This window comes from Eptesicus fuscus, chromosome 18 (assembly GCF_027574615.1).
Source record: "Eptesicus fuscus isolate TK198812 chromosome 18, DD_ASM_mEF_20220401, whole genome shotgun sequence".
Classification (NCBI taxonomy): Eukaryota; Metazoa; Chordata; class Mammalia; order Chiroptera; family Vespertilionidae; genus Eptesicus; species Eptesicus fuscus.
In genome coordinates this window covers 968478-996135 of record NC_072490.1, presented here as the reverse complement: position 1 = coordinate 996135, position 27658 = coordinate 968478, and the positions used below count along the sequence as shown (strand labels likewise).

Below are 27658 nucleotides of genomic sequence, written 5' to 3'. Positions count from 1 at the left end.
TTGCCCAGGGCTCCTCGGTGGGGCAGGTCCCCGGGCGGGGAGGAGGGAAAGCGCCTTCGCCCGCGCACTCTGCAGCCGCCCGGCCTCCGTCAGCGGCGAGCGAGGGGCGCATCCCCTCCGCTCCGGTGAGCACAGGGCGTGCACGTGAGTGTGAGCGTGAGTGTGAGTGAGTGAGTGTGAGTGTGTGAGGGTGGGTGTGGGGGTGGGTGAGGGTGGGTGCGGGGTGGGGGGGCGGTCAGGTTGCTGGGCTCACTGATGGCGCAAACCCAGCCCGATGCCCGCGCTCGGCCCGCACGGCCCGCGGGGGGGGGGGGGGGGCCGGAAGCGGGGCGCCTGTGGCCCGGGAGTCCTGGGCGCGGGGCAGGGCCGGCGGCGGGCGAGGTGGGGCACGGGCGCCCAGGAGTTCAGGTAAACAAACTCGGGAGGCCGCCCCGGAGCCGGTGTCGGAGGGGAAGGGGCCGGGCACCGCGGGCGGAGGTGGCAGCGAGCAGCGAGCAGGTGAGGGCGCGGGTCCCCCGGCCCCTCCATCCCGGGGCCCCCCATTCCCGTCCTCGCGGCGCGCAGGTGAGGCCGGCGGGGCGGGGCCGCCCGCGCGGGGGGACCCGCTGCCCCCACCGCCGCGGTCCGGCCGCCGCGGCTGCCTCCGGGGCGCAGCTGCCCCCGCCGAGGGGGTCCCCCGCCCTCAGCAAGTCGGGGCCTGCGGGGTCCCGGGCAACTCGGGGCGCGCGGCTCCGGCGGCTTCCGGCCTGGCGGGCGGCGGGGGGAGGGCGGCCGGCGGGCGCGGGGGACGGGGCGGCCGGGCGAGCGCGCGGCTTTGTCTCTTTTGTTCCCGCGGCGGCCGCGCCGGCGGGCGGGGCGGGCGGGCGGCGGGCGCAGCTTTCCGCCCCTCGGTCTCCGGGTAACAGCGGCGCCGCCAGGCCACCCCCGGGGCGCGGGGGGGCGCGGGCTGCGAGGTGGCCGCGCAGAGCCCGAGCCCGGAGCCGCCTCGCGCGCTGGTCCCGCGGGCCCCGCTGGTGAGTGCGGGCCGGGGCCGGGCGGGGGCCCGGCGGGGAGGGCCGGGGCGGGGGCGGCCGGTGCGTGGCGGGCGGCTCCGGTCCTGGAAGTTGGGACGCGCTTCTCCGCGCGAAGGGAAACTCGGCGGCTCCGCCCGGAACGCGATTGGGAGACGGAGGAGGTGGAGCTGCGCCGCCGGCCCCCTCCCGCCGCCCCGCGGAGCCCGCCGGCCCCCTCCCCGCCCCCCGGGCCGCCGTGGGGTCCTGCCCGCGGCCCGAGAGGAGGGAGGGAGGTCGGGGAGGAGCCGGTGGGGGTCGGGCTCCCCCCCGCAGGCTGCTCGGTGCCGCCGACAGATGCGCGGTGAGCCGCCGGCCGCGCCGCGGGGGGACCGGACCCTCTGGGCGCCCAGGCGGCGCCCCAGCCTCGCAGGTGCCGGTCCGCGGAGGGTCCCCCCGCCCAGGTCACCGGACCGCGGGGCGGCGGAGTGCACGCCGCCCTGTCAATGAGTAACTCGGGGGACGTGGGGCCCGCGGAGCCGGAAGGGAGAGCCAGGGGCCCCCAGGGGTCCGAGAGGAGGGCGGGGGCCGTCCAGGTGCGGGGGCCGAGTCTGCGCGCCCCTCGCGTGGTGCGGGCGGCGCCCGGAGGCCCAGGCTGCTTGCTCTTTGCAGACGGGAACCCGGCAGCCTCGGGCCGGCGGCCGAGCAGAGAGCGGGCGGGGAGACCTCTGGCCCCGGGGCACGCAGAGCGAGGCTGCGGCCGGAGCGGGCAGGAGGCCCTGGCTGTGCGGGTCGGGGCAGGAGGCTGGCCCCAAGCCCTCCCGCGCCCTCCGCGCTGGCCTGCTCCTTAAGGAAAGCGGGGCTGCCCTGGCCGGTGTGCTCAGTGGGTAGAGCCACGGACGGCCTGCGAATGGAAAGGCCCCCCGGTTCCCTTCCAGTCATGGGCATGCACCTCTGTTGCAGGCTCCTCCCCGCCCAAGGCCCTGCAGGAGGCAACCAATGGATGTTTCTGTCTGTCTGTCCCTTTCTCTTCCACTCTCCCTAAATACCAACGGGGAAATAGCCCCGGGTGAGGGTTAAAAAGACAAAGAACAAAACAGTGGGGCTCACACCTTGCCGTCTGAGGCACGGAGCTTAGAGAGCTTCTCCCCGCCGCGGGCTTCCTGGGCTGTGAACGGCGCTCCGCAGGTGCCCCTGCTGTGCCAGGCCCCTCCGTCCCAGGAGCCCCTGCTGTGCCAGGCCGCTCTGCCCAGGTGCCGGGGCCTCTGAATCCAAAGCCAGCCTCCTGCTGTCACGGAGCTCAGTCCAGAGTGGGAGGGGCGACAGGGAGGAAAGTGGCCTTGGCTGGTGCCACTCATGCCAGGCATATACCACGTCATGTGTCATGGTCAGAGCAGAGCTACATAGCCACCCAGGGAGTGGGTGCAGCAGCCCCAGTGGACGGGGCGAGGCGGGGGGCGCGGGAGAGGGCTCCCCCAGGAATGCAGGTTGGGGGTTGGGTTAATGAGATGGAGGGGGAGCGGGCATTCCAGGCGGTGGGATCAGCCTGTGGGGTGGCAGGGAGGAGGGAAGCGGCCTGACCGTCAGGCCGTCAGGCAGGAGGGGCATGCGTGGGAGAGCCCGGGCATGTGATGGGAGAGGCTGGGCTGGAGGGTTCGACCTTTCTCACAGGCCCTAGGTGCCCCGCAGACTCCGGGGAGGGGAGGGGTGGGGTGCGATTCTGCTCAAAGGCCCTGTGGAGTGGGGCTGGCGCGGGGCCGGGCTGCGCTGTGGCCTGTGGCAGCGGTGAGGTGCCCAGCGAGGAGGAGAAATGGCCGCGTCCTGTTCCTGCTCCCCCGCCCGCGGTCCCCGGGGGACGCCCAGGAGGTCCAGGCCTGGGTCAGTGATGGCGGAGCCGCTGCCGCCGTTCCCAGAGGGTCAGCCTCGGCCTGCTCTTCCGGCGCCTGGGGCTGTCTGACCCGCCCCTCCTTCTCCCATCCTCCCCCTCCTCCTCCCCCCCTCCTCCGGCCACCCCGCTGCGCTCTCACATTTGGGGAGTGTCTTGGTGGCTGCTCCCCGAGGCCTGGAGAACCTTGGCACACAGACAGCGCTGAGCAAATGTTTGTCCGCGGATCCGGGGGGGGGGGCGCTGGTCTCACTGCGGACCCTCTGCCCCGGGCACGCCCCTGAGCAGGAGGCGGAGGGCAGAGCAGCCCCTGCCATCCTCGGGCACCCCGTCTTGCTGCAGGAAGGCACGCCCCCCTCGTCCCCTGGAAACAAGGTGGGGGCTCCTGGCTGGGTTCACGACGCTCCCTGCCGCCCCCTCCCCGCCCCCTCGGGCGCTAACAGAGGCGCCTTGTTCCGCTCCCATAGAGCGGCCCTGTTCTCCGCACACTAAAAATGGAAACCCCCAGGCTATTTCGGGAGCCGTGCCCGGCCAGGCTGTGGCCTCGGCTCCCACTGGGCTGCTGGACCCTCCTTCGCTGGAGCCTCTGGCCCAGCCCGGCACTCCGCAGCCTCGGGGACACCCGGGCCCTTGCTGGGAGGAGCTGACCTGGGCAGACTGGCAGCTGGGTGGCAGGAGGGGCTGGGCAACGTGGCCCGGGCACAGGAAGCCGGGGAGTGTCTCATGGCCTGTGGTGCACGGCCTGACCCAGCGCTTCACCAGCCTCGGTGCTCCTGGCGGGGACCACCGGCCCGGGGAGATGGTGTTGCCATGGTTTCCTGGTCCTCGCAGGCCTTAGCTGGGGCCTCTGAGGAGGGGTCTGTGCGGAGAGCAGGCACCCAAGGTTTGGGGAGCTCCCGGGGATGGGGTCGCAGCCGGGCATGGTGTCTTATTCTAGGACATCCATCCCCCGCCCCCCCTTCTCCACACCAGGTCCTGGCCCGGCTTTGACCTGCTGGAGAGGAAATAGCAGGAGATGGCCTGGCCCCACAGCCCTCGGCCCAGGGACGTGTGCATGCGTCTGTGGGGTGTCTGGATGTGAGCATGCCTGTGGTATGTGGGTGTGACGTGTGCCTGTGTGAGGTGCGACATGTGTGTTTCTGTGTCGGGAGGTTGTCTCCATGTGGCTGTGTCTTGGTGCAGGTGGCTCAGTGTGGGTGGTGTGTCTGCCTGTGTGTACAGATGGTATCTGCATGCATCTGTGTGCGTGCAAGCACGCGTGTGCTTGTGTGTGGGTGTGTGCCAGCATCTGGGTGGCACGTGTGCTTCTTGGTGTGTGTGAGCATGTGTCTGCCTGTGAGCTGGTGGCGGTGCGGGCTAGGGCAGCCCGGCCGCGGGGAGGTGTGTGCCTGTGCCCGGATGGGTGGCGTCTGCACGGAGGGTGCGGGTGGAGCGGGCCAAGAAGGGAGCAGCGGCTGCCGGGGGCCGGGCCGGGTCCCACGGGGCCTGCCAGCCGCGGGCTCCCTCCTCGCCGCCCTTTCCCAGGCCCCGAGGGCTCCGGTCCCGCTGCCCCCTCCCGTGTGGGCTCTGGGGAGGCGTGCCCTGTGGAATGTGTTTGTGGCCGCGGGCCAGGCTGGGCCCAGCTCCACCCGCCGGCCGGGCAGGGAAGGGTGCCTGGTGCTGCCTCCACATGCCCGGCTCACGCGCTGCCTTCTCCCCGGCCAGGTCATGCTGTTGTCTGCTGACCCGGCCGGCCCCGCCAGGTGAGCCTGACCGCCCCCCAGGCGTCCGGGAGACGCGGGACTCCCACCTCTGCTCGGGTTCTCCAGGGCGGGGCCCCGCCTTGCAGGCCTCCTCCCCTCGGCCCTGACCCCCTCTTCTCTCCAGCCCTTTGGTTCTGTGCTTACTGCCTCCTGGATTCCTGCCCGAAAGCCCTTCCCCAGCTCCCGCCCCCCACCAGCTCCCGCCCCCCCCATAGCTCCCGCCCCCCCGCCAGCTCCCGCCCCCCCCCATAGCTCCCGCCCCCCCGCCAGCTCCCGCCCTGCCCTAACATGCAAGTGGCTGTGGGGCGGCGGCACCCTCCCTCCTGCTGCCCAGGATCTGCCAGCTGTGAAGAGGGCCCGCCCCTCCTCGGCTCTGGTTCCTCCTTCCCATCCCCTACTCTCTCCTGCCCCTTCCGGGCTCGCTGTGTCCCTGGGGATGGTGGTGACCCAGGGCAGTCGGGGTGAGGCGGTGGGGCAGGGTCTCCCTCCCGAGAGGGCAGTGCTTGCAGGGACCGGGCAGTTTGGAGCTCCCAGGAAGCACCTGCCCGTGCTAGTGTGTGGCCTGGGCTCCGCCCGGACCACGGTGCCTCTGCTCACCGCCAAGGTCGGGGGGCACCTTGGCGACGGCCGCGCCCTGTCCCTCACCGGTGGCCGCACCGTGCTCAGGCGGCCACTGAGCCCGCTCCCCCTCCCCCGCCAGGTGACCATGCCTGCCCTCGGCCCGGCCCTCCTCCAGGCGCTCTGGGCCGGGTGGGCCCTCGCCCTGCAGCCCCTGCCCCCGGAGGCCTTCGCTCCCAACGGCACGCACCTGCAGCACCTGGCCCGGGACCCCGCCTCCGGCACCATCTACCTGGGGGCCACCAACTTCCTGTTCCAGCTGAGCCCGGGCCTGCAGCTGGAGGCCACCGTGCCCACCGGCCCCGTGCTGGACAGCAGGGACTGCCTGCCGCCCGTGGTGCCCGAGGAGTGCCCGCAGGCGCAGCCCACCGACAACCCGAACCAGCTGCTGCTCGTGAGCCCCGGGGCCCTGGTGGTGTGCGGGAGCGTGCACCAGGGCGTCTGCGAGCAGCGGGGCCTGGGGCAGCTCGCGCGGCTGCTGCTGCGGCCGGAGCGGCCGGGGGACACCCAGTATGTGGCCGCCAATGACCCCGAGGTCAGCACGGTGGGACTGGTGGCCCAGGGCTCGGCTGGGGAGCCCCTCCTGTTCGTGGGGCGGGGATACACCAGCCGGGGCGTGGGGGGCGGCATCCCTCCCATCACCACCCGCGCCCTGCGGCCCCCGGACCCCCAGGCCGCCTTCTCCTACGAGGAGACGGCCAAGCTGGCCGTGGGCCGCCTGTCGGAGTACAGCCACCACTTCGTGAGCGCCTTCGAGCGCGGGGCCAGCGCCTACTTCCTGTTCCTGCGGCGGGACCTGCAGGCGCAGTCCCGCGCCTTCCGAGCCTACGTGTCCCGCGTGTGCCTGCGGGACCAGCACTACTACTCCTACGTGGAGCTGCCCCTGGCCTGCGGGGCCGGCCGCTACGGGCTGGTCCAGGCCGCCGCCGTGGCCGCGTCCCGGGAGGGGGCCCGGGGCCAGGTGCTCTTCGCGGCCTTCTCCTCGGCCGCGCCCCCCGCCGTGGGCCGGCCCCCGATGGCCGCAGCCGGGGCGTCGGGCGGCTCTGCCCTCTGCGCCTTCGCCCTGGACGAGGTGGACCGGCTCGCCAACCTCACGCGGGACGCCTGCTACACCCGGGAGGGCCGTGCGGAGGACGGGGCCGAGGTGGCCTACATCGAGTACGACGTCAACTCGGACTGCGCGCAGCTGCCCGTGGTGAGTCCGCTCCCCCACCCCGAGGCCCGGCCGGCGTCCACTGCCACGCGGCTGCCGGGGTGGGAAGCTGGGGGTGGCGTGGGGGCCGATCGGGCCTCGGTTGTTGCTTCCTTTGTATCTGGGGGGGGGGACCTCATGGCATTCAGGGGAACAGAGCTGCCAGGGGGGCTTGGGCTGGGCACCGAAGGGACTGCGTTTGTGTAAGTGATCAAGAGGGTGTTTGGGGCTCTGGGGGGTGTGGGGCCACCCAGAATGGGGTGGGGGGCTGGGACCTGTTGTGTTAGTTTTTTGAGCAAGAGGGCAGGTGAGGGCGGGGCTTGTTCGCCTCTAGCCTCAGGATGGGTTCAAAAAGGGAAGAAGTGCCCGGCCGGCGTGGCTCAGTGATTGAGTGTCGACCTATGAACCAGGAGGTCACGGTTCCATTCCCAGTCAGGCACGTGCCCGGGTTGCCGGCTCCATCCCCTGGAGGGGGCGAGCAGGAGGCAGCCGATCCATGATTCTCTCTCATCATGGATGTTTCTAGCTCTTTCTCCACTTTCCTTCCCCTCTGAAATCAATTTAAAAAAATATATATTTTACTGATTTTTTACAGAGAGGAAGGGAGAGGGATAGAGAGTTAGAAACATCGATGAGAGAGAAACATCCATCAGCTGCCTCCTGCACACCCCTGACTGGGGATGTACCTGCAACCAAGGTTCATGCCTTTGACTGGAATCGAACCTGGGACTCTTCAGTCCGAAGGCCGACGCTCTATCCACTGAGCCAAACCGGCTAGGGCTTAAAAAATATATTTTTTAAAAAGGGTGGGGGAGCCGCCCCCCGGGGACTGAGTCCGTGGGAGGTGGCAGGGCCCAGTGAGTGGACTGGGGTCGGTGCCGGCTGCGAGGCTTTGGAGACGTGGTCCAGGAAGAGGCTGAGCTTACACACCTGGAAGCAGCAGCTCCCAGGCCAGGGGTGGGCGAAGGTGGGGCGCAGACAGGTGGGCGTCCACAGAGGAGGAAGGCGCTGCTGGAGGCGGGCCGGGCAGCGGAGATACGCCGGGAGGCGGCTGAGCGCTAGTACGCGGCTGTGGGCAATGTCAGCGAGGCTGGCGGGGAGCCTGGGCAGGGACCAGGGTGTCCCAGAGGCCCAGCCGAGAGGACAGAGTTGTTCCCGGAGAACTGGCCGGGAGCCCGGGGAGGGCAATGGGCGTGGCCGGAGGGCGGGGCAGGGCGGGCGGTTATCCCGGGAGGACTCACGGGGGCTCCCTGCTGCCTGCAGGACACGCTGGATGCGTACCCCTGTGGCTCAGACCACACGCCCAGCCCCATGGCCAGTCGGGTCCCCCTGGGAGCCACGCCGGTGCTGGAGTGGCCAGGGGTTCAGCTCACGGCGGTGGCAGTGACCGTGGAGGACGGACACACCATTGCGTTCCTGGGGGACAGTCAAGGGCAGCTGCACAGGGTGAGTCCACAGGAAGTGCTGGGCCTGCCCCAAGGTCTGGAGGGGCCAGGCTGCCGGGGACCCGGCCTGGACCCAGCTGCCCCTGTGACCCCTGTGACCCCTGAGGCTGAGACAGGGCATCGGGACATACCCCAGCCCCAGGCTCCTCTCCTAGGGCTGGGCGGTGTCTAACTGTGACCCCCGCCCCTTCTGGTCCCCCTTCGGCCCCCAGGGCTGGGTGGGGAGACCTGCGCTGCCTGCAGATCGCTTCATTGTGGGGAGAGGCAGACCCCGGCCTGCGGCCACGGACGTGTGGTTTCTGATCTCAGGTGTTCCTGGGCCCGGGCGGTGACGGGCACCCGTACTCCACACAGAGCATCCAGCCGGGGTCTGCGGTGAGCAGGGACCTCACCTTTGATGGGGCCTTCGAGCACCTGTATGCCATGACCCAGAGCACCGTGAGTGGCCGCGGGCGCCGGCTGCCGGGAGGGGCCTTGGCCTCCAGGGTTGGGCTCGCGGGCCTCACCCCCCTTTGCCGTCCCAGCTTCTCAGGGTCCCGGTGGCCACCTGTGCTCAGCACCTGGACTGCGCCTCTTGCCTCGCTCACAGGGACCCGTACTGCGGGTGGTGTGTGCTCCTGGGCAGGTGGGTGCTGCACGGAAGCCCCGCCTCTCCCCAGCCCCAGCCCTGACCCCAGCCTCCTGCAGTTATAACTGCCCTGTCCAGGCCCTGGCTGGTGTGGCTCAGTGGATAGAGCGTTGGCCTGTGGACTGAAGGGTCCCGGGTTTGATTCCGGTCAAGGGCACAGGCCTGGGTTGCGGGCTCCATCCCCAGTGGGGGCGAGCAGGAGGCGGCCTATCCATGATTCTCTCTCATCGCTGATGTTTCTATCTCTCCCTCTCCCTTCCCCTCTGAAACCAATAAAAATATATTTAAATAATAATAATAATAATAATAATAATAGTTGCCCTCTCTAGGATTCCTGGTCCTTGGCTCTTGCCTCTCAACCCCTGACCCCCAACCCCCCACTCGGTCCTCCGCCCTGGGGATCAGGGCCTGGCCCGGGCACCCCAGCCCAGTGTCCTGGCCCAGCTGAGGGTACTGCCCGGGAGTCCCTAGGGCTGAAGGCGTCCCCGCCCCGTGAACGCCCCCCGGCCCTGGAGGTCCAAGTGGACGCCCGTCCTTCTCGCCCAGGTGCAGCCGCCGTGCCGAGTGCGCGCGGGGCCCGGGCCCAGCACGATGGCTGTGGAGCTTCGGGCCGGAGCCGGGCTGTCTGCGGGTGGCCGCCGTGAGCCCTGCCAGCATCAGCCGAGAGGAGAGGAGGGAGGTGAGCGAGAGCCGGTGGGCCCGGGGGAAGGGCTCGAGATGGGTCGGCACCGCAGCTGTTGGTGTCCCGTGTACTGAGTGCCCGTGGCCGGCACAGGTCACTTCTCGGGGCCCTGCTTCCGCTGGCGGTCACTGGCCAGGCCCCAGGGTGCCCGTGGGAGCCCGGGCTGGGGCCACTGGTGTCTGCCGGGCCGGTGCAAGCCCGGATCTGCTGCCCACTGGCTCCGCCGCGTGTCCTGGTCTCTCTCGGTAGGTTTTCCTGTCGGTGCCTGACCTGCCCGCCCTGTGGCCGGGGGAGTCCTATTCCTGCCACTTTGGGGAATACCAGAGCCCTGCCCTGCCGACCCCGTCTGGGGTGAGGTGTCCCTCCCCAGACCCGAGCGGGGCCCCAGCGCTGCCAAGAGGAGCCGGTGGGTGAGAGAAGGGGCCAGCCCCCCCCCCCCGCCCCCACTGAAGCCCTGCCTGCCTCCTGCCTTGCTCCATGGGGTGTGGGTGGGGCCCTGATTTCCCCCACTAGTCCCCAAGCCCCTAAAGTGCCCATTTTATTCCCAGTGGACTCTGTCCCCCGACCCGGCGTGCCTCCCCCACTCTGTGTGGTCTCGGGACGCTGGCTGGGGGCCTGGAAACCCCTGCCCCCTCCTCAGCTGCCCCCCCCGCCCCCCACAGACCACGTGTCCGTGAGCGTGGAGCTCAGATTGGGCGCCGTCGTGATTGCCAAGGCCACCCTCTCCTTCTATGACTGCGTGGCCATCACCGACCTCCACCCGTCTGCGCCGTGAGTCCCTCCCCTGACCCCCAGGCCTGGCCGCCCCGTGCCCCGTGCCCCGTGCCCACGGCTGTGTCTGTGCAGGTGCCAGGCCTGCGTGCGCAGCCGCTGGGGGTGTAACTGGTGCGTCTGGCAGCACCTGTGTACGCACAGGGCCTCCTGTCACTCCGGGCCCGTGGTGGCCAGCCAGCAGGTGAGCGTGACTCCGCTGGGCCCTGCGGGGGTCGGGGTGCCCGGGTAAGCGCTGCTCCACGGCCGGTCTGTGCCTGCCCTCCCCGTGAGGCCGCCGTGCGCACCTGAGCGCCCCCACCCGGGAGGGGCATTTGCAGCTGAGAGGCAACGAGGTCTGGCCGCCCCCTCGGCACAGACCCCGGAGGCCCCCTCTCCCCCCCCCCCCCCCCGCCACCTCCGGAGAGTTAATGGGCTGTTTTTTTTCTCTTTCCCTTGGTCTCCTCTCCTCCTAACACATCCTTTCTGCCTGCTCCCCGCTGCCCGCTGTGGGGCCCTCCTCCCTCTGCCTCCCCCAGAGCCCGCCGCTCTCCCCGGCCCCTCCCGCAAAGGATGCCCCCTCCCCCTCCCCCTCCGCAGCCCCCACGGCCACCGTCACCCCTGCCCCTGACACCCTGCCCGTGGAGCCCGGGGTGCCCTCCTCAGCCGCAGCCTCAGAGACCCCACCTGGGACCCGGCCCTCCCCGCTCAGCACCCAGGGGCCGTGGGCAGGCCCCAGCCCCACACCGGCCTCAGCCACCACAGGGTCCCCTCCACACGAGGGTCCCCTCCCTCCCAGCCCCCTGGACGGACCTGGAACCACTGTCCCTGCTCTCACTGACGTCGAACCCACGGCCACCCCCGCGGACCTGGTGGCCTCTCACCCATCGCCCTCAGACGCGGCAGCCCTGCCCGCGGCTCCCACCGGCCCCGGCCCCGGCCCCGGCGCCTTCCCCTCCGCGGTGTCCCCGGACCAGCCGCCCAGCGCTGCTCCTGCCACCACTTTCCCAGGGGCCGCTGGCGCCACGAAGCCCGCCCTGGACTGGCTCACGAGAGACGGCGGCGTGCGGCCCGAGGCGGACGAGTGGACGGGGGGTGACACGCCCGCCTTCTCCACTGCCACCCTCCTCTCAGGTGACGGAGACTCGGCCGAGCACGAGGGCCCTCCCGCCCCCCTCCTCCTTTCCAGCCTCGACTACCAGTTCGACGGCCCCGGGCTCTGGGAGCTGGTGAGGCCCGGCCCGGGAGGGGGCCTGGGGACGGGGCAGGTCCCTGCTCGCCGGCGGTCCTGCATCGCCCGGGTCGAGGGGCCGGGCTCCGTGGGGGGAGGACCGGCGGTGGGCGCTCCATGCCTGCCTTGCTCGGCTCCTACAGGAAGAGGGGAGCTGGGGGGCCAGCTCCTGCCCCTGCGTGGACAGCGTCCAGGGCTCCACGCTGTTGCCGGTCCACGTGGAGCGACAAGTTCGGCTGCTGGGCAGGAACCTGCACCTCCTCCAGGTGAGGGTCCCGCTGGCAGGCGGCGTGGAGCCTCCTTGCTCTTGGCAGACTCGACGCCAGCCCCGGGGCCCCTCGGGCTCTCAGGCCCTGCTCCTGACGCTGCCCACGCCCTCAGGACGGCCCCGGAGACAGCGAGTGTGTGATGGAGCTGGAGGGCCGAGAGGTGGCAGTGGCGGCCCAGGTGGAGTGCGAGCTGCCTCCGGACACGCGGTGCCGAGTCACGTGCCAGCAGCACCAGGTGCAGCCCTCAGTGCCTGGGTGGGCAGCGGTGCCCTGCCTGCCAGCCCCGGCTCTGACCCTGTGACCCCAGGGAGTCTTGGGACCCCCTCTCTGACCCCTGACCCTGTGTTCCATGGGGCCCCTGGATCCCAGCCCCGGCTCTGACCCTGTGACCCCAGGGAGTCTTGGGACCCCCTCTCTGACATCTGATCCTGTGTCTCAGGGGCCCCTGGATCCCCGAGGGTTCTTGGTAGCTCTGACCTCTGACTCTGTGATCCCATGGAGTCCCCTGCACCCCAACTCTGACCCCTGGCTTTGGGTTCCCACAAGGAGTCATTTTGGTCCTTTCTCTGACGTGGAACCCAGGACCACCCACCCATCACCCTCCCAGCAGAGGCACTGCCCCTCTCCCTCGCCCCCACTCCCACCTGCTGCCTCCCAGCCCTGCTCTGACCCTTGACCCTCCTGTTCCCGCAGCTCAGCTACGAGGCTCTGCAGCCAGAGCTGCGGGTGGGGCTGTTTCTGCGCCGAGCGGGCCACCTGCGCGTGGACAGCGCCAACGGGCTGCACCGTGAGCGGCGGGGCCGCGGGGGGCGGGGGGCCACGGGGTCGCCCATGCCGCCTCTCACCCCGCCTCTGCCCCCAGTGGTGCTGTACGACTGCTCCGTGGGACACGGGGACTGCAGCCACTGCCAGACGGCCGCGCCCCAGTACGGCTGCGTGTGGTGCCAGGCGGAGCGGCCCCGGTGCGTGGCCCGGGAGGCGTGCGGCGCGGCCGAGGCGGTGGCCACCCAGTGCCCCGCGCCCCTCATCCACTCGGTGTGTTGAAGCGCCGCCATGCCGCCCTCGCTGCCGCCCCGGGAGGGAGCGCGGGCCGCCGAGGGCGCCGGCGGGTGTGAGCAGTCCTTGTCCCGGGACAGGTGGAGCCACTGACCGGGCCCGTGGACGGAGGCACCCGCGTCACCATCAGGGGCTCCAACCTGGGCCAGCGCGTGCGGGACGTGCAGGACACGGTCCGAGTGGCCGGGGTGCCCTGCGCCGTGGACGCGCAGGAGTACGCCGTCTCCAGCAGGTGAGCGGGCGGCCGAGGCGCAGGGACAGCCGGTGGGCGCCGAGGCTGGCTTCGGGCTCAGAGCCCCCTCCCCCTTTCCCCAGGCAACTCTGCCTCCCCGGCCCCCCCTTGGTCCTGGTCGCCAGGCCTCAGGGCTGGGGCTGTGCCAGGAGCCGACCTGCAGCTTCCGACCAGGGCGCCTGGGGGTCGTTCCTGCCCAGGCCGGGGCAGCAGGCTCCCCAGGTCCCAGGCGGCCGTGCGCAGGGCTGGCCTCGCCAACGACCCCCCCAGGCACCGCCCTGGGCAGACTCCCCGGAGGGCAGCTGGGGCTCCCCCTCTGGGGGCCGGGTGCCCCGTGCCTTCCAGCCCGGTACAGGGCCTGGCTCCCAGGAGCCTGGCTGGGCTGGCAGGGCCCACAGGCAGACGGGACACTCCGTCCCAGACCAGCGGAGCCCGGAGAGCCGGCCAACCACGCCGGGCGGCCCAGGCTCGCGTGGAGACGGGCGCCTGTGTTTACACACGATGCGCAGCGTGGAGCCCCGCGTGTGGAGACGGCTCCGCGCTGTTCAGACCGAAGGAGTCGCCCCGGCCGGTTCGCTTCCGCCGAGTGGGTGCCACGGTTCGCTTCCGCCGAGTGGGTGCCAAGCACATGCCGGTCTCCGCCAGGAAACAGGCTCGGGCCAAGCCTGGTTGGCCCGAGCCTGTTTCCTGGCGGAGACCGGCATGTGCTTGGCACGGCTCCCGCTCACGGCCATCCGGGCACCGAGCTCCCACGCGGAGGTCAAGGTCCCTCCGCTGCCAGGGCGCCGCCGCCTGACCCTCCTCCACGTTGTGCGCTCAGAATGCTTCCTTCAGGGGCTGGGCCGACCTCGATGGGTGAAACCACGCGGGTGGATTCCCAGCTTCCAGAGCCTCCAGGAGGCCCCGCGGAGCTCCCGCCAACAGAGGGTCCCGTCCACCCCGTGGAGCACGGGGCCGGGAGGCAGCCCTTGGCGTGGGTGGCCCCAGCCTGCCCTGTGCCCACAGCCTCGTGTGTGTGACTGCGGCCAGCGGGCAGGAAGTGACGGGCGCCGTGACCGTGGAAGTCCCAGGAAGAGGACGAGGGGTCTCGGAGCACGACTTTGCCTACCAGGTGCCTGGCTGCTGACCCCCAGACTGCTGAGGGGCCACCCCCTCTGGGCTCCTCCCACCCCTCTGCTGGCTCCTCCCACCCCCTCTGCTGGCTCCTCCCACCCCCTCCACTGGCCCCTCCCACCCCTCCGCTGGCCCCTCCCACCCCTCTGCTGGCCCCTCCCACCCCCTCTGGGCTCCTCCCACCCCCTCCACTGGCTCCTCCCACCCCTCTGCTGGCCCCTCCCACCCCTCTGCTGGCTCCTCCCACCCCTCTGCTGGCCCCTCCCACTCTGTGGGCTCCTCCCAGCCCCTCCGGTTCCCTGGGCTCCGGGCCCCAGGGCCTTTGTGTCTGCCTTGGGCTCCCGGCCTCCCTGTCTCTGGCCTGACGGTCTGTCCGTCCGTCCCCTTCCCACAGGACCCAAAGGTGCATTCCCTCTTCCCGTCCCGAGGCCCCAGAGCCGGGGGCACCCGCCTCACGCTGCGCGGAACCAAGCTGCTGACCGGGCGGCCGGAGGACCTCCGGGTGGTGGTTGGAGACCAGCCTTGTCACCTGTGAGGGCTTTTCCTCCCGCAGGAGCCCGGCCCGCGGGGAGGGTGCTGGGGGAGCGGAGAGGGTGCTGGGGAGCAGGGGGAGGGTGCTGGGGGAGCTGGGAGGGTGCTGGGGAGCGGGGGGAGGGTGCTGGAGAGCAGGGGGAGGGTGCTGGGGGAACGGGGAGGGTGCTGGGGAGCGGGGGGAGGGTGCTGGAGAGCAGGGGGAGGGTGCTGGGGGAACGGGGAGGGTGCTGGGGAGCGGGGGGAGGGTGCTGGGGAGCGGGGGGAGGGTGCTGGGGGAGCGGGGAGGGTGCTGGGGAGCAGGGGGAGGGTGCTGGGGGAGCTGGGAGGGTGCTGGGGAGCAGGGGGAGGGTGCTGGGGGAGCTGGGAGGGTACTGGGGAGCGGGGGGAGGGTGCTGGGGAGCAGGGGGAGGGTGCTGGGGGAACGGGGAGGGTGCTGGGGAGCGGGGGGAGGGTGCTGGGGAGCAGGGGAGGGTGCTGGGGGAGCTGGGAGGGTGCTGGGGAGCAGGGGGAGGGTGCTGGGGGAGCGGGGAGGGTGCTGGGGAGCGGGGAGGGTGCTGGGGGAGCGGGGAGGGTGCTGGGGGAGCGGGGAGGGTGCTGGGGAGCAGGGGGAGGGTGCTGGGGGAGCGGGGAGGGTGCTGGGGAGCAGGGGGAGGCCCAGTCCACCCCGCAGGGAAGGGGCCAGGCCCTCCCGAGCTGCGGCGGCGGCGGCGTGGGGTGCAGCCTGCGGGCCCGTGGGAGGGAGGTCAGCCCTGCAGGGCAGGGAGCTGAGGGTCCGTGGGTCCCCGTCCCGGAACCAGCCCCCTCCCCGGGCCTCCGGGCAGCCCGGCCCGCGGCCACCCGCCTCCCTTCCCCAGGCTGCAGGGGCGGCAGGCGGAGCAGCTGCGGTGTGAGACCAGCCCGCACCCCGCGCCCGCCGCGCTCCCCGTGGCCGTGTGGTTCGGGGCCACGGAGCGGAGGCTCCCGCACGGCGGGTTCGAGTACACGCCGGACCCCAACGTCACCTCCGCGGGCCCCGCCAGGAGCTTCCTCAGGTGCCGGCCGGGGCTGCGAGGCGGGGAGGGGGCTGCCGGCGGCGCCGGGTGCAGGGCTGGGGGCCTGGGGGGCTGGGACCCCACCCGCTGGGGTGGCCGCGGGGACCGGCTGTGCGTGAAGCGGCCCCCAGGCCACGGGCGGCTCCTGTTGCAGCGGAGGACGCGAGATCCGGGTCCGCGGCCAGAACCTGGATGTGGTCCAGACGCCGAGGATCCGCGTGACGCTGGTGCCCAGAGCGCTGCCGCCGGGCGGGGGCCTGGGGCGCAGGCGCCGCGTGGTCCCGGAGACACCATGTCCCCCCGGAGCCCCCTGCGGCGGCATTCACGTAGGACACCCCGGGCCCCACCCCCCCACCCCCCCACCCCCACCCTGAGGACAGCCGGGGGGTGGGCACTGCCTTTGCGGGGGGCCCCCTGACCCTCCCCCGCCCCTCCTCTCGGCCCCCTCTGCCCCCTGACTCCTCCCCTCTGCCCCTCCACCCCCTCTGCCCCCTGACCCCCCCGCCCCCTCTGCCCCCCTACCCCCCCCCGCCCCCAGGTGGAGGAGTCCTGCCGGGTGAACTCCTCCCAGCTCGTCACCTGCCGCGCGCCTGCCCTCCCGGGGCCGCCCCGGGACCCCTGGGTGCGGGTGGAGTTCGTCCTGGACAACCTGGTCTTCGACTTCGCCGCGCTGAGCCCCACCCCCTTCTCCTACGAGGCCGACCCCACCCTGCGGCCCCTCAGCCCGGAGGACCCCACCGTGCCCTTCCGCCACAAGCCGGGGAGCGTGCTCTCCGTGGAGGTACCGCTGCCGCTCGCCGTGGCCGTGGCCGTGGCCGTGGCCCCGCGGGGCCGGACAGCATGGCCGTGGGCGGGGGCGGGGGGCGCAGACTGCAGAGCAGGGGCCGGTGGCCGCCCCCGGCTCCGCCCTTTCATGCAGCGAGGGCCGAGGGGCTGGTGGCGGGTGCCGGGCAGGGCCTGGCTCCCGTGGCCTGGGCCCGGCATGCCCACGGCTGGCATCTGCGTGACGAGGCGTGAGTGGCTTGGCACACGCGGCAGGCGGGTGGCGTGGCGCACAGCTGTCTGGGGAGAGAGGGAAGGGCAGAGGGGTCGGCCGGGGACATCGACTCACGTACAGGGACAGGGGTGATGGCATTTGGGGGGGCGGTCTGAGTGACCCCGGCTCGCCCCGGGGAGGAGCTCTGAGTGGCCGCTCAGTGACCGCCTTCCAGGGGGAGGACCTGGACCTGGCCATGTCCAAGGAGGAGGTGGTGGCCATGATAGGGGCCGGCGTCTGCGTGGTGAAGACCCTGACCCGGCACCACCTGTACTGCGAGCCCCCGGCGGAGCAGCCCCCGGCCCTCGGGGCGGCGCCCGACGCGCTGCCGGAGTTCGTGGTGGGTGGGCGGCCCCGGGCGGGCGGCCCCGGGCTCGCGGGGGAGCCTCGCTCACGGCGCGTCCCCGCAGGTGCAGATGGGGAACCTGCGCTTCTCGCTGGGCCCCGTGCAGTACGACGGCGAGAGCCCCGCGGCCTTCCCCCTCGCCGCCCAGGTGGGCCTGGGGGTGGGCACCTCCCTCCTGGCCCTGGGGGTCAGCGTCATCGTCCTCGTGTACAGGTGGGTGCCGGGCGTGCTTCCTCTGAAGGGCCGGGGAGGGAGGGGTCGGGCTTTGTGGGCCGGGCATTCACGGCTCCCGCTGCCGTTAGAGCGCAAAGCAGCCACGAGCAGCCTGCAGACCCGGGAGCCGGGCTCCGTGCCGGTACACTTTCCATTTTTCTAAAGTTTATTGAGCCCTAACCGGTGTGGCTCAGTGGATAGAGCGTCGGCCTGCGGACTGAAGGGTCCCAGGTTCGATTCCGGTCAAGGGCATGTACCTTGGTTGTGGGCACATCCCCAGTGGGGGGTGTACAAGAGGCAGCTGATCGATGTTTCTCTCTCATCGATGTTTCTAACTCTATCCCTCTCCCTTCCTCTCTGTAAAAAATCAGTAAAACATTTTTTAAAAAGTTTATTGATTGGATTTAGAGAGAGGGAGGGAGGGAGAGAGAGGAGCAACCGTTAGTTGTTCCACTTACTGGTGAATTCATCGGTTGATTCTTGTATGTGCCCTGACCGGGGATCGAACCGCAGCCTCGCTCTAACCATTGGACCACCTGGCCTGGGCCCCGATAAACCTTTGTTCACGAAAACAGGTCCCGGCTGATCCCTGTGCTGGGCTAGACAGGACAGAGGCGGGTCTGACGTGCCTGGGATGAGAGGCTGCGTTATCCAGGGCTAGGCCTGGGCCTGGCCGGGCTGGATGCTGGCCCGGGCGGCCTGGGCCCGGGCGGCCTGGGCCCGGTGGGACCCGCGGGGCTCCGGCCTCCAGCCTCTCCCGTCCCTGGTGCTGAGCAGGAGGAAGAGCAAGCAGGCGCTGAGGGACTACAGGAAGGTGCAGATCCAGCTGGAGAGCCTGGAGAGCAGCGTGCGGGACCGCTGCAAGAAGGAGTTCACGGGTGAGGCCGCGGGAGGGCCCGCCCCGGGCCGCCCCGCCACGGGCCGCGTGCCCAGACCTGGCCTCTTCTGCCCACAGACCTGATGACCGAGATGACGGACCTCACCAGCGACCTGCTGGGCAGCGGCATCCCCTTCCTGGACTACAAGGTGTATGCCGAGCGCATCTTCTTCCCCGGGCACCAGGAGTCGCCCCTGCACCGGGACCTGGGCGTGCCCGAGGGCAGGCGCCCCACCGTGGAGCAAGGACTGGGGCAGCTGTCCAACCTGCTCAACAGCAAGCTCTTCCTCACCAAGGTGCAGCCCCGCCCGCCAACCCCCCCCGCCCCCTCCACCCCCCCCCGCTCTCCATCCCTGGTTTCTGAACGGCCCCGCCCGATGCCAGTTCATCCACACCCTGGAGAGCCAGCGCACCTTCTCCGCGCGGGACCGCGCCTACGTGGCGTCTCTGCTCACCGTGGCGCTGCACGGGAAGCTCGAGTACTTCACGGACATCCTCCGCACGCTGCTCAGCGACCTGGTGGCCCAGTACGTGGCCAAGAACCCCAAGCTGATGCTGCGCAGGTCGGTGTGGTGTGGGGAGCCGGGACCCCCCGGGCCTGGGGGTCTGCAGAGCAGAGGGCCTTGCAGCCCGCCTGCTGACCCGCCCGCCCGCTCCTGTCACCAGGACGGAGACGGTGGTGGAGAAGCTGCTCACCAACTGGATGTCCATCTGCCTCTACACCTTCGTGAGGGTGAGGGGGGCGGGGCGGCGGGAGGGCGTCTCCAACCACGCGGCCCTCGCCCCACGCGGCCTGTGCACGCCTGCCCAGCGTGTCCTCAGTCCTTAAGCCCTCTGCAGCCTGCGGCCCGTCCCTGTGCCCCGTGTGGGTCGTGTCCCACACACCTCTCCCCAGGCCCGTCGCCTGCCCCAGGGCCGCTCACTGCCTGCCCCTCCCCAGGACGCGGTCGGGGAACCTCTGTACATGCTCTTCCGTGGGATCAAGCACCAGGTGGACAAGGGGCCAGTGGACAGTGTGACGGGCAAAGCCAAATACACCCTGAACGACAACCGCCTTCTCCGAGAGGACGTGGAGTACCGGCCCCTGGTGAGGGCCGCGTGCGTGTGTGCGTGCCGGGGTGTCGGCCCCGAGGGCGGGCTGTGTGATTGTGTGTGTCGGGGCGTAGAACCCGCCAGACCTCTGCGAGAGAGCCCGACCTTTAGACCGGTGAGCAGGACAGAAGCTGGAGGACGGGGCCTCAGGAGGGATGGGGTCAGGGCGGACACAGCCAGGGTCTGGGGAGCAGCCAGCCCTGCCGGGCCCTGGTCTCCCTGTCTTGTCGGGGACGTGATGTGCCCGTCTGGCGGGGAGCCGCCCTGGCAGACCTGCCTGCCACGCCCTCTGGGTTTGCTTTCCCCGTTGGGACCCACCAGAGTGCCTTTGGGAAAACCCCTTTCGGGCTTTGCCAGACCTGCTCATCTGTTAGCCTGGGGGGGGGGGGCGTCCCTCAGGTGCCTCAGCCTGACCCCTGAGCCAGGAGCCTGGGGCCCGAGTTAGGAGATCTCGTTTGTTTTTTAATGCATTTGTATTGATGTCAGAGAGGAAGGGAGAGAGAGATGGAACATCCGTGATGAGAGGGAATCATGGACCGGCTGCCTCCTGCAGCCCCACAGTGGGGATCGAGCCCAGACCCGGGCATGTGCCCTGACCGGGAATCGAACCGTGACCTCCTGGTTCATAGGTCGACGCTCCACCACGGAGCCACGCCGGCCGGCCGGGCCTCGCTCGTGTTTTATGCCCCTCACCCCGTAGGTGTTTACAGGGCGTGGTGCGAGGCGCGGGGCCACGTGGAGGGAGCCCCCGAGGCTCTCTCACGGCGGTCCTGTCCTGGCCTTGCACCTGGCCGTCCTCCGTGTGGCCCGAGCCCTGACGCCCCGTGTGCCCTTGTAGACCTTGAACGCGCTGCTGGCGGCGGGGCCTGGGGCGGGGGAGGCCCCGGGCGTTCCTGTGAAGGTGCTGGACTGCGACACCGTCTCCCAGGCCAAGGAGAAGATGCTGGACCAGCTCTGCAAGGGCCTGCCGCTCGCCCAGAGGCCCGACTCCCGCACCCTGGATGTCGGTGAGGGCGGAGGGGGTGGCCCCCTGGGTCCCGAGCCCGCGTTGGGCTGGGCCGGGCCTGGACCTGCTCGGGGGGCGGAGCTGGCTGCAGAGGGACCACCTCTCGTCTGGGGAGCGGCACCTGCTCCGGGTTCTTGGCGAGGTTGGGTGGGGCTGCCCCCGATGGAGGGCCGTGTCCGCGGAGGGAGGGGCAGGCTCGGGGTCCTGGGCCAAGCCCCACCTTCCTTTGCAGAGTGGCGGTCCGGGGTGGCCGGGCACCTCATCCTTTCTGACGAGGATGTGACTTCCGAGGTCCAGGGTCTGTGGAGGCGCCTGAACACCCTGCAGCATTACAAGGTGGGGGGCTGGAGGAGGGTCTGGGGGGGCTGGAGGAGGGGCTGGGGGGCTGGAGGAGGGTCTGGGGGGGCTGGAGGAGGGGCTGGGGGGCTGGAGGAGGGTGTGGGGGAGCTGGAGGAGGGGCTGGGGGGCTGGAGGAGGGTGTGGGGGAGCTGGAGGAGGGGCTGGGGGGCTGGAGGAGGGTGTGGGGGAGCTGGAGGAGGGGCTGGGGGGGCTGGAGGAGGGTGTGGGGGAGCTGGAGGAGGGGCTGGGGGGCTGGAGGAGGGTCTGGGGGAGCTGGAGGAGGGGCTGGGGGAGCTGGAGGAGGGGCTGGAGGAGGGGCTGGGGGGGCTGGAGGAGGGTGTGGGGGAGCTGGAGGAGGGGCTGGGGGGGCTGGAGGAGGGTCTGGGGGCTGGAGGAGGGTCTGGGGGAGGCTGGAGGAGGGGCTGGGGAGCTGACGAGGGGCTGGCAGAGGGGTCACCAGCTGTGGTCAGCAGGTCCCGGACGGAGCGACTGTGGCCCTGGTCCCCTGCCTCACCAAGCACGCCCTTCGGGAAAACCAGGACTATGTCCCTGGAGAGAGTGAGTGCCCCCCCCGCCCTCTGCGCTTGCCCTGCCCGGCAGTGGTGCCCGGCGGTGGTGCCCGGCGGTGGTGCCCGGCGGTGGGGAAAGCACCTGGACCTCGGGCTGGGCTGTGTCTGCCTCCGTTCCACCCGGAAGAGCCTCCCCAGGTGCCCCCGACCTGGGAGTTGGCAGGACCCCGGCTCGGGAGGGGCACCTGACGAGGGGCGTTTTGGCGCAGGGACCCCAATGCTGGAGGACGTGGATGAGGGGGGCATCCGGCCCTGGCACCTGGTCAAGCCCAGCGAGGAGCCGGAGCCGCCGCGGCGGAGGAGGGGCAGCCTTCGGGGCGGGGAGCGGGAGCGAGCCAAGGCCATCCCCGAGATCTACCTGACGCGCCTGCTGTCCATGAAGGTGCGGACACGATGGGCCTGGGCTTGGGGGGGCAGCAGCCCTCGTGGGGTTTGGGGTGGCCTGGGGCTCACACAGGCCTAGCGCCACGTCTGTGAGCTGGGCCGGGGCTGGGCCCCTCGCTGACCGCCCTCCGGTTCCCGCCCGTCCCCGCAGGGCACCCTGCAGAAGTTTGTGGACGACCTGTTCCAGGTGATCCTCAGCGCCAGCCGCCCTGCCCCCCTGGCGGTCAAGTACTTCTTCGACCTGCTGGACGAGCAGGCCGCGCAGCACGGCATCTCGGACCAGGACACCGTGCACATCTGGAAGACCAACAGGTGGGCGGGGCCGCCGGGGTCGCGGGCCTCCTCTGCCGCCTCCGCCGCCGCTCCCCAGCTCACGGCCGCACCCGCCCTGCCCGCAGCCTGCCGCTGAGGTTCTGGATCAACATCATCAAAAACCCGCAATTTGTGTTCGACGTGCAGACCTCAGACAACATGGACGCCGTGCTGCTGGTCATCGCGCAGACCTTCATGGACGCCTGCACCCTGGCGGACCACAAGCTGGGCCGGGTGAGCGGTCGGGGGACACGGAGGCCGTGGTGGGCCGGGGGTGATACATGCACACAGATCCCCGGTTCTCCATGCACACAGATCCCAGGCTCTCCATGCACACAGATAGATCCCCGGCTCCCCATGCACACAGAGAGATCCCAGGCTCTCCATGCACACAGATAGATCCCAGGCTCTCCATGCACACAGAGAGATCCCCAGCTCCCCATGCACACAGATAGATCCCAGGCCCTCCATGCACACAGAGAGATCCCCGGCTCTCCATGCACACAGATAGATCCCCGGCTCTCCATGCAGACAGAGAGATCCCAGGCTCTCCATGCACACAGAGAGATCCCAGGCTCTCCATGCACACAGAGAGATCCCAGGCTCTCCATGCACACAGATCCCAGGCTCTCCATGCACACAGAGAGATCCCCGGCTCCCCATGCACACAGATAGATACCCGGCTCCCCATGCACACAGAGAGATTCCAGGCTCTCCATGCACACAGGTCCCAGGCTTCCTGAGAACCTCCAGGGGGGGTAGGGCCATGGCAGGCCCCTGCCTCCAGGCCCCAGGTCCCTGGGAAGCGGTGGTGCCTCATTCTTGAAGGATGAGCAAGGACGAGACGAGCTGCTGATTCACGGGGTTAAGACAGGGCAGCCTGCGGGGGTGGCAGGAGGCAGGGCCAAGAGGTGAGGGCTTTGCCTGAGAGGGTGCTGGGAGCCCCTGAAGGCCTGGGAAGAGGGTGGGGGTGAGCTGGTGTCAGACCTGAGGGGCGGAGCCTTCTAGCAGCTGTGCTGTGGGTGGGCTGGAGGCAAGCTGGGCTGTTCAGGTTCAACGTGGACAGGGGGGTGGAGGGCAGGCAGAAGCTGTGGGTGGATGTGGGGGGAGAGGAAACGGAGGGGTCACCTGGGGTCCCCGGGCTGTTGGGTGGAGTGAGCGTGGACTTGCAGGAGGTGAGCCCCAGGGGATGGTGGGGCCGCCAGGCGGTTTCCAGGCCGAGATGTGGATTCCAGATCGCAGGGCAGCTCCGGGGTGCCTGGTGCGTTTGAACCACGTGGCAATGCCTGCCTGCCCCTCAGCGACAGAGGGGCGAGTCCGGGGGGAGGCCAGGCGTGGGGGCGGGGTGGCCGGGGAGCGGGGAGCCGAGGGAAGTGGTCAGGGCTGTCTGGTGGCACAGGGGTGGGGTTGTGCTGTGACCTTAGTCATAGCCCAGGGCGCCTGTGACCTATATGGGGTCGCCCAGAGGCAGGGTCCTGCAGGGGATGTGCCATGTCCAGGCCTGACCGCCGCCCTGTGACCTCCTGAGGGAGAGATCTCTGCATCTCTGTGCCGCTGTCTCTTGTGAAACCGCCAGGAGCTGAGACCGCAGGCCCCAGGGCCCTCCATGGCGCCCACGGGGTGGCTGGGTTTCTGTTCCGGCGTCACTGCCTCCCGTTCCCAGCAAAACTGCAGGTGCCTCCTGGGAAGCTCAGGAGTACGTACCCCCACGGGGAGTCCCCCACGCAGCAGGCGCGCATCCTGCCCGGCCCGGGCCCCTGTCCCCGCTCCTCAGGGCCCAGCGCCATCGCGCCTCAGCCTCCAGCAGCGCCAGGAGGAGGCAGCAGGTCTCGAGAAGGAAGCTGCCGCCCAGAGCCCTCAGCCGGGGGTAGAGCGGGGAGCGGCCCCGGGGGGAGGTCGAGGAGGCGGCTGCCGTTGGAAGTTGCTGCCGTTGGAAGTTGCAGGCTCTGATCTAAGAGGCTTGCTCCCCGTCCCAGCTCAGCCACGCGGGAGTGGGTTGGCCTGGGCAACTGAATTCATGTCCCCAGTCAGTTTTCTTTTTTTTTTTTTTTAATACATTATTATTGATTTCAGAGAGGAAGGGAGAGGGAGAGAAACATCAATGATGAGAGAAAATCATGGCTGGGCTGCCTCCTGCATGCCCCCTACTGGGGATCAGCCCGAAACCCAGGCATATGCCCTGACCGGGAATTGAACCCTGACCTCCTGGTTCATAGGTCAATGCTCAACCACTGAGCCACACTGGCTGGGCCTCCCGGTCAGTTTTCTGATTTTAAAAAATGATCATCTGGGGTCCCTGGCTGGTGTGGCTCGGTGGTTAGAGCGTCAGCCTGTGGAATGAAGGGTCACGGGTTTGATTCTGCCCAGGTTGCCAGCTCGAGCCCCAGGGCGGGGCGTGCAGGAGGCAGCTGATCCATGGTTCTCTTCATCACTGATGTTTCTCTCTCTCTCTCCCTCTCCCTTCCTCTCTGAAATCAATAAAATCCTATCTAATAAAGAGGGAATATGCTAATTGACCATCACTCCATCACAAAGATGGCTGCACCCACAGCTGAGGCCAAGTTCCCATAAGGAGCCTTAACGAGCAATCAGCAGGGACCTGAGGCTACGCCCTCCCCCGCCCCCGTGGGGCTTGACAGGGACTTCAGGCCGCACCCCCCACCCAGCGGGGCTTGACAGGGACTTCAGGCCATGCCCCCCACCCCGGAACCAGGCCAGGGGACCTCAGACCACACCCCCTGCCTGCCGGGTCCCTGCTGGGAAGGACCTTGGAGCGGGAGGGGAGGAGCTCAGGGGGCGAGAGCAGGGCTGGCCGAGAAGGCGGGCGGAGGAGTCCTCGCGGAAGGAAATGGGGGCGCTCCTGGGACAGTTGGTCACGCTCACGGGGCTCCTCTGCTTCCCCTTCCCACCGGCCTGCGGCACCAGGACTCCCCCATCAACAAGCTGCTGTACGCCCGGGACATCCCCCGCTACAAACAGATGGTGGAAAGGTAGGAGGGTGGGGCGGGCCTGGGGGGCGGGCGTGGGGGGCGGGAGTGGGGGGGCGGTGTGTGGTGAGGCCCAAGGTGGTGGGGGGAGTGGGGGGGGTTGTGCTCCAGCAGCTGCTGTCCCCACGACCTACGACCTCCGACCTCCGGCAGGTACTACGCTGACATCCGACAGACCGTCCCCGCCAGCGACCAGGAGATGAACTCGCTGCTGGCCGAGCTGTCCCGGGTGCGGCCCTCGCTCTGCGTCTGGTTAAGCACAGGCCTCCCGGGAGGGCCCTGCCTCCTTCACACGCCTCCTTTGCTGGGGTCTGTGGACAACAGCCCAGGCGGCGAGGTTGCTGGGGTTCAGCCACGCGCCCCCCTTCTCCTGAAGGAGCTTCGAACATCAGCCCCAGGAATGTACACCCCAGGTTTCTGAACCGCTGGCCGTCGCAGCCACAGTGATGGCAGCTCTGGCTGACGGTGTTCGGAGTGAGATGTTGTGATTTGCTTCTCACTAGGCCCCTCTCAGAGCTCCCCAAGTAGGGACCTCGTCTCCACCGTCCTGAGACGCCCCGAGGAGGGGCCCGGTGACCTCGGCAAAGACGGGTGAGGCCAGAGCAGCATCTTGCCCGCCTGGCTCCACGACCACCTGGGACGACCCAGGGCCCAGCTGGAGCCCCGGGGGGCGAGAGGCAGGGCCCGTGGCACCCCAGGCCCTGCTGAGACTGCAGCTGCGTCCCTCCTCCACCTCGAGGCCCCGCCCCCGCCCCGTCCTTGGGTTCTGGGCCTCCTGGGGGCGGGGGCTCATCTCTGTCGCCTCTGTCTTCTCCAGAACTACTCTGGGGACCTCGGGGCGCGCGTGGCCTTGCACGAGCTCTACAAGTACATCAACAAGTACTACGACCAGGTGGGTGCGCCTGGGCCTGACGGCGGGGGGCTGGGGAGACGGATGTGGGAGGGAGCCGGGCCCCGCGATGCTCATGGGGGCCTCCGGGTCTCCCCGCCTTTCAGATCATCACGGCCCTCGAGGAGGACAGCACGGCCCAGAAGATGCAGCTGGGCTACCGGCTGCAGCAGGTCGCCGCGGCCGTGGAGAACAAGGTCACCGACCTGTAGGGCCGCGCCCCGCGGGCAGCCCTGGGGCCTCGAGGGGGAGCCTCCTTCGTAGATGCCTGACCAGTCGTTAGTGGAGCTGGCGCCCCGTCTCCTGGCGGCCCTGGCCTGGGCCCGGCCGCGCTCGCCGCGCTCGCCCCGCAGGCTCGCGGCCCGGAGGCCCATGGGGTGGCACCTGCCTGCTCCCCGAGCCCAGCGGCCCCGTGGACTGTGTTCGGTGCCGTCAGCCTGCGGGCGTCCGGTACGAAGGGGAGACGGGACTGTCCTGCACACTGGCCTTGTCCCTCCGGGATCCGAGAGGAAGGAGGGGCCCTGCTGTCTGTCCCCCCCCTCCGCCCTGACCTCAGTTCAGCTGCCTCGGCCTCTGCTGCTGCCACGATCCCAGGTCCGAGAGGCGAGCCCGTTCTAGGCCACGGCGAGCTGACCCTGGAGGGCTGGCCGCCTTGGGCCACCCTGCCTCGGGCGGCCGTGAGGAGGGCACTGCCCGCGGGGCCGTGGAGAGGGTGGCCACCCGGACCAGCTCCTCATTAAAGGATAACACACTGCCTGGCGTCTGCTCTCTGGGCTCCGCCAGCCCCTCCCCTGGTAGGAGGCGCCAGCTGTGCCCAGCAGGCACGGGGAGGGGTGGGAGGTGGGCTCGGCATCTGGGGGAGGTCTCCTGCCCCCCCCCCCCGCACCCCAAACGCTCCCACCTGGGCTCCCCCTGGCTCCTGGGCAGGGCTGGCTGGGGTCCGAGATCCCGGGAAGGAAGTGAGAGCCCAGCGGGGCCGGGGCCGGGGGTCTGTGGCCTCCTCAGGGGCGGCCCCTTCCCCAGTCAGTGCTGCGACTCCTCCGTGCACGTGTCCTTGTCGGGACGGGCCGGGAAGGATGGCACCTACGAGCAGCGTGGCTCACGGCCTGCCCACGGGCCTGTGTCTGTGCTCCCCACTCCCTCCCCCCGCCTGGGGGTGTAAGGGGCTCCTGGGTCCTGGGGTGTCTTCCGAGCACGCTGTCTCCTGCACGAAGGCGTCCTGCGTGGGCGTCCTGACTGGTCGCTGGAGGTGGCTCCGGGCGCCTTCCTGGGTCTGCAGGGCGGGCTTGGTGCCCCTTGACTGGGGCCACCCTTGGCCTCGGCAGGAGGCCGCCCAGGGCCCTCAGGGACACAGGGCTCTCCCCCTGGCTCTCTGCCTCTCCCCTCGCCCAGGCCCCGCTGCCTGATGAGGCCTGGAGGGTCTCCCTTCTAAAGTGTCTTGTTTTGTTTAATCCTCACCCGAGGATTATTTCTCCATTGGTTTTTTGAGAGAGTGGAAGGAAGAGGGAAAGACACAGAGAAACATCGATTGGTTCCTCCTGCACAAGCCCCCACCAGGGCCTGGGCCGGGGAGGAGCCTGCAGCCCAGGCCTGTGCCCTTGACCGGAATCAAACCAGAGACCCTTCGGTCCGCAGGCCGACGCGCTACCCACTGAGCAACCCGGCCAGGCGAACGTGTTCTGTCTAACGAAGGACGATGGTGGTCCGATTCCAAACTCCACCAGCAGCCCGAGACGAGCTCACGGTGGTGTTTGCAGGGAATGTGTTTCTTGATGGTCACTTGGGGGTTGACCAGCCTTTGGACTGCCCGGCTGGAAAGTGCAGATCCGGACCGGTCCCAGGCGAGGCGGGTAGCAGCCTACCGCCACCTTCTGGCCGCAGCCAGGCATTGACCACATGAAACCAAAAGGTTGGAACCCGGTCGCGCTGGGGCTTGTGGGTGCTGCTCCCTGGCCTCCCCGTTCTGGTTGGGCCGTGAGAGGCTCAGGAGACGGGGGAGGCGGCTCTTCAGGAAGCAGACGGGGGTTCCCAGCAGGAGGCTGATGATGACTGTGGGGGCCGTGGGGGCCCCGGGGGCAGGGGCTGGTGGGGCAAACCTGCCCGGAGCTCAGGGAGCCCGGTATCGGCCCCCTGACCCGTCTATCGCCGGATCTGGGCCGGGAGCCAGCCTGGAGGCGGGAGGCTGCACCCCGGGTCTGGTTTCTGCCTCCG

General features: G+C 70.1%; 1 protein-coding gene across 2 annotated transcripts; it reads left to right on the top strand.

The window, feature by feature from the left end:
* The first annotated feature begins 25 nt into the window (after positions 1-25).
* Positions 26-26201, top strand: PLXNB1 (plexin B1). Of its 2 annotated transcripts, none has more exons than XM_054729716.1 (38): positions 26-125; positions 4579-4616; positions 5317-6429; positions 7690-7872; positions 8181-8309; positions 8396-8496; positions 9046-9178; positions 9431-9587; positions 9844-9952; positions 10028-10136; positions 10471-11160; positions 11306-11428; positions 11544-11666; positions 12125-12218; positions 12294-12466; positions 12568-12719; positions 13725-13830; positions 14227-14363; positions 15221-15397; positions 15552-15723; positions 15936-16178; positions 16609-16773; positions 16844-16992; positions 17770-17870; positions 17948-18165; positions 18254-18432; positions 18536-18602; positions 18810-18956; positions 19800-19968; positions 20200-20303; positions 20780-20864; positions 21085-21257; positions 21411-21571; positions 21658-21805; positions 24497-24561; positions 24712-24787; positions 25376-25450; positions 25555-26201. In XM_054729716.1, exons 3-38 carry the CDS (start codon positions 5323-5325, stop codon positions 25657-25659), a joined length of 6405 nt encoding a protein of 2134 aa, XP_054585691.1. In that variant the 5' UTR covers positions 26-125; positions 4579-4616; positions 5317-5322; the 3' UTR covers positions 25660-26201. The 2 variants fall into 2 exon arrangements, with proteins under 2 accessions (XP_054585691.1, XP_054585692.1); XM_054729717.1 differs by lacking the exon at positions 26-125 and adding an exon at positions 366-408.
* Positions 26202-27658: the final 1457 nt, after the last annotated feature.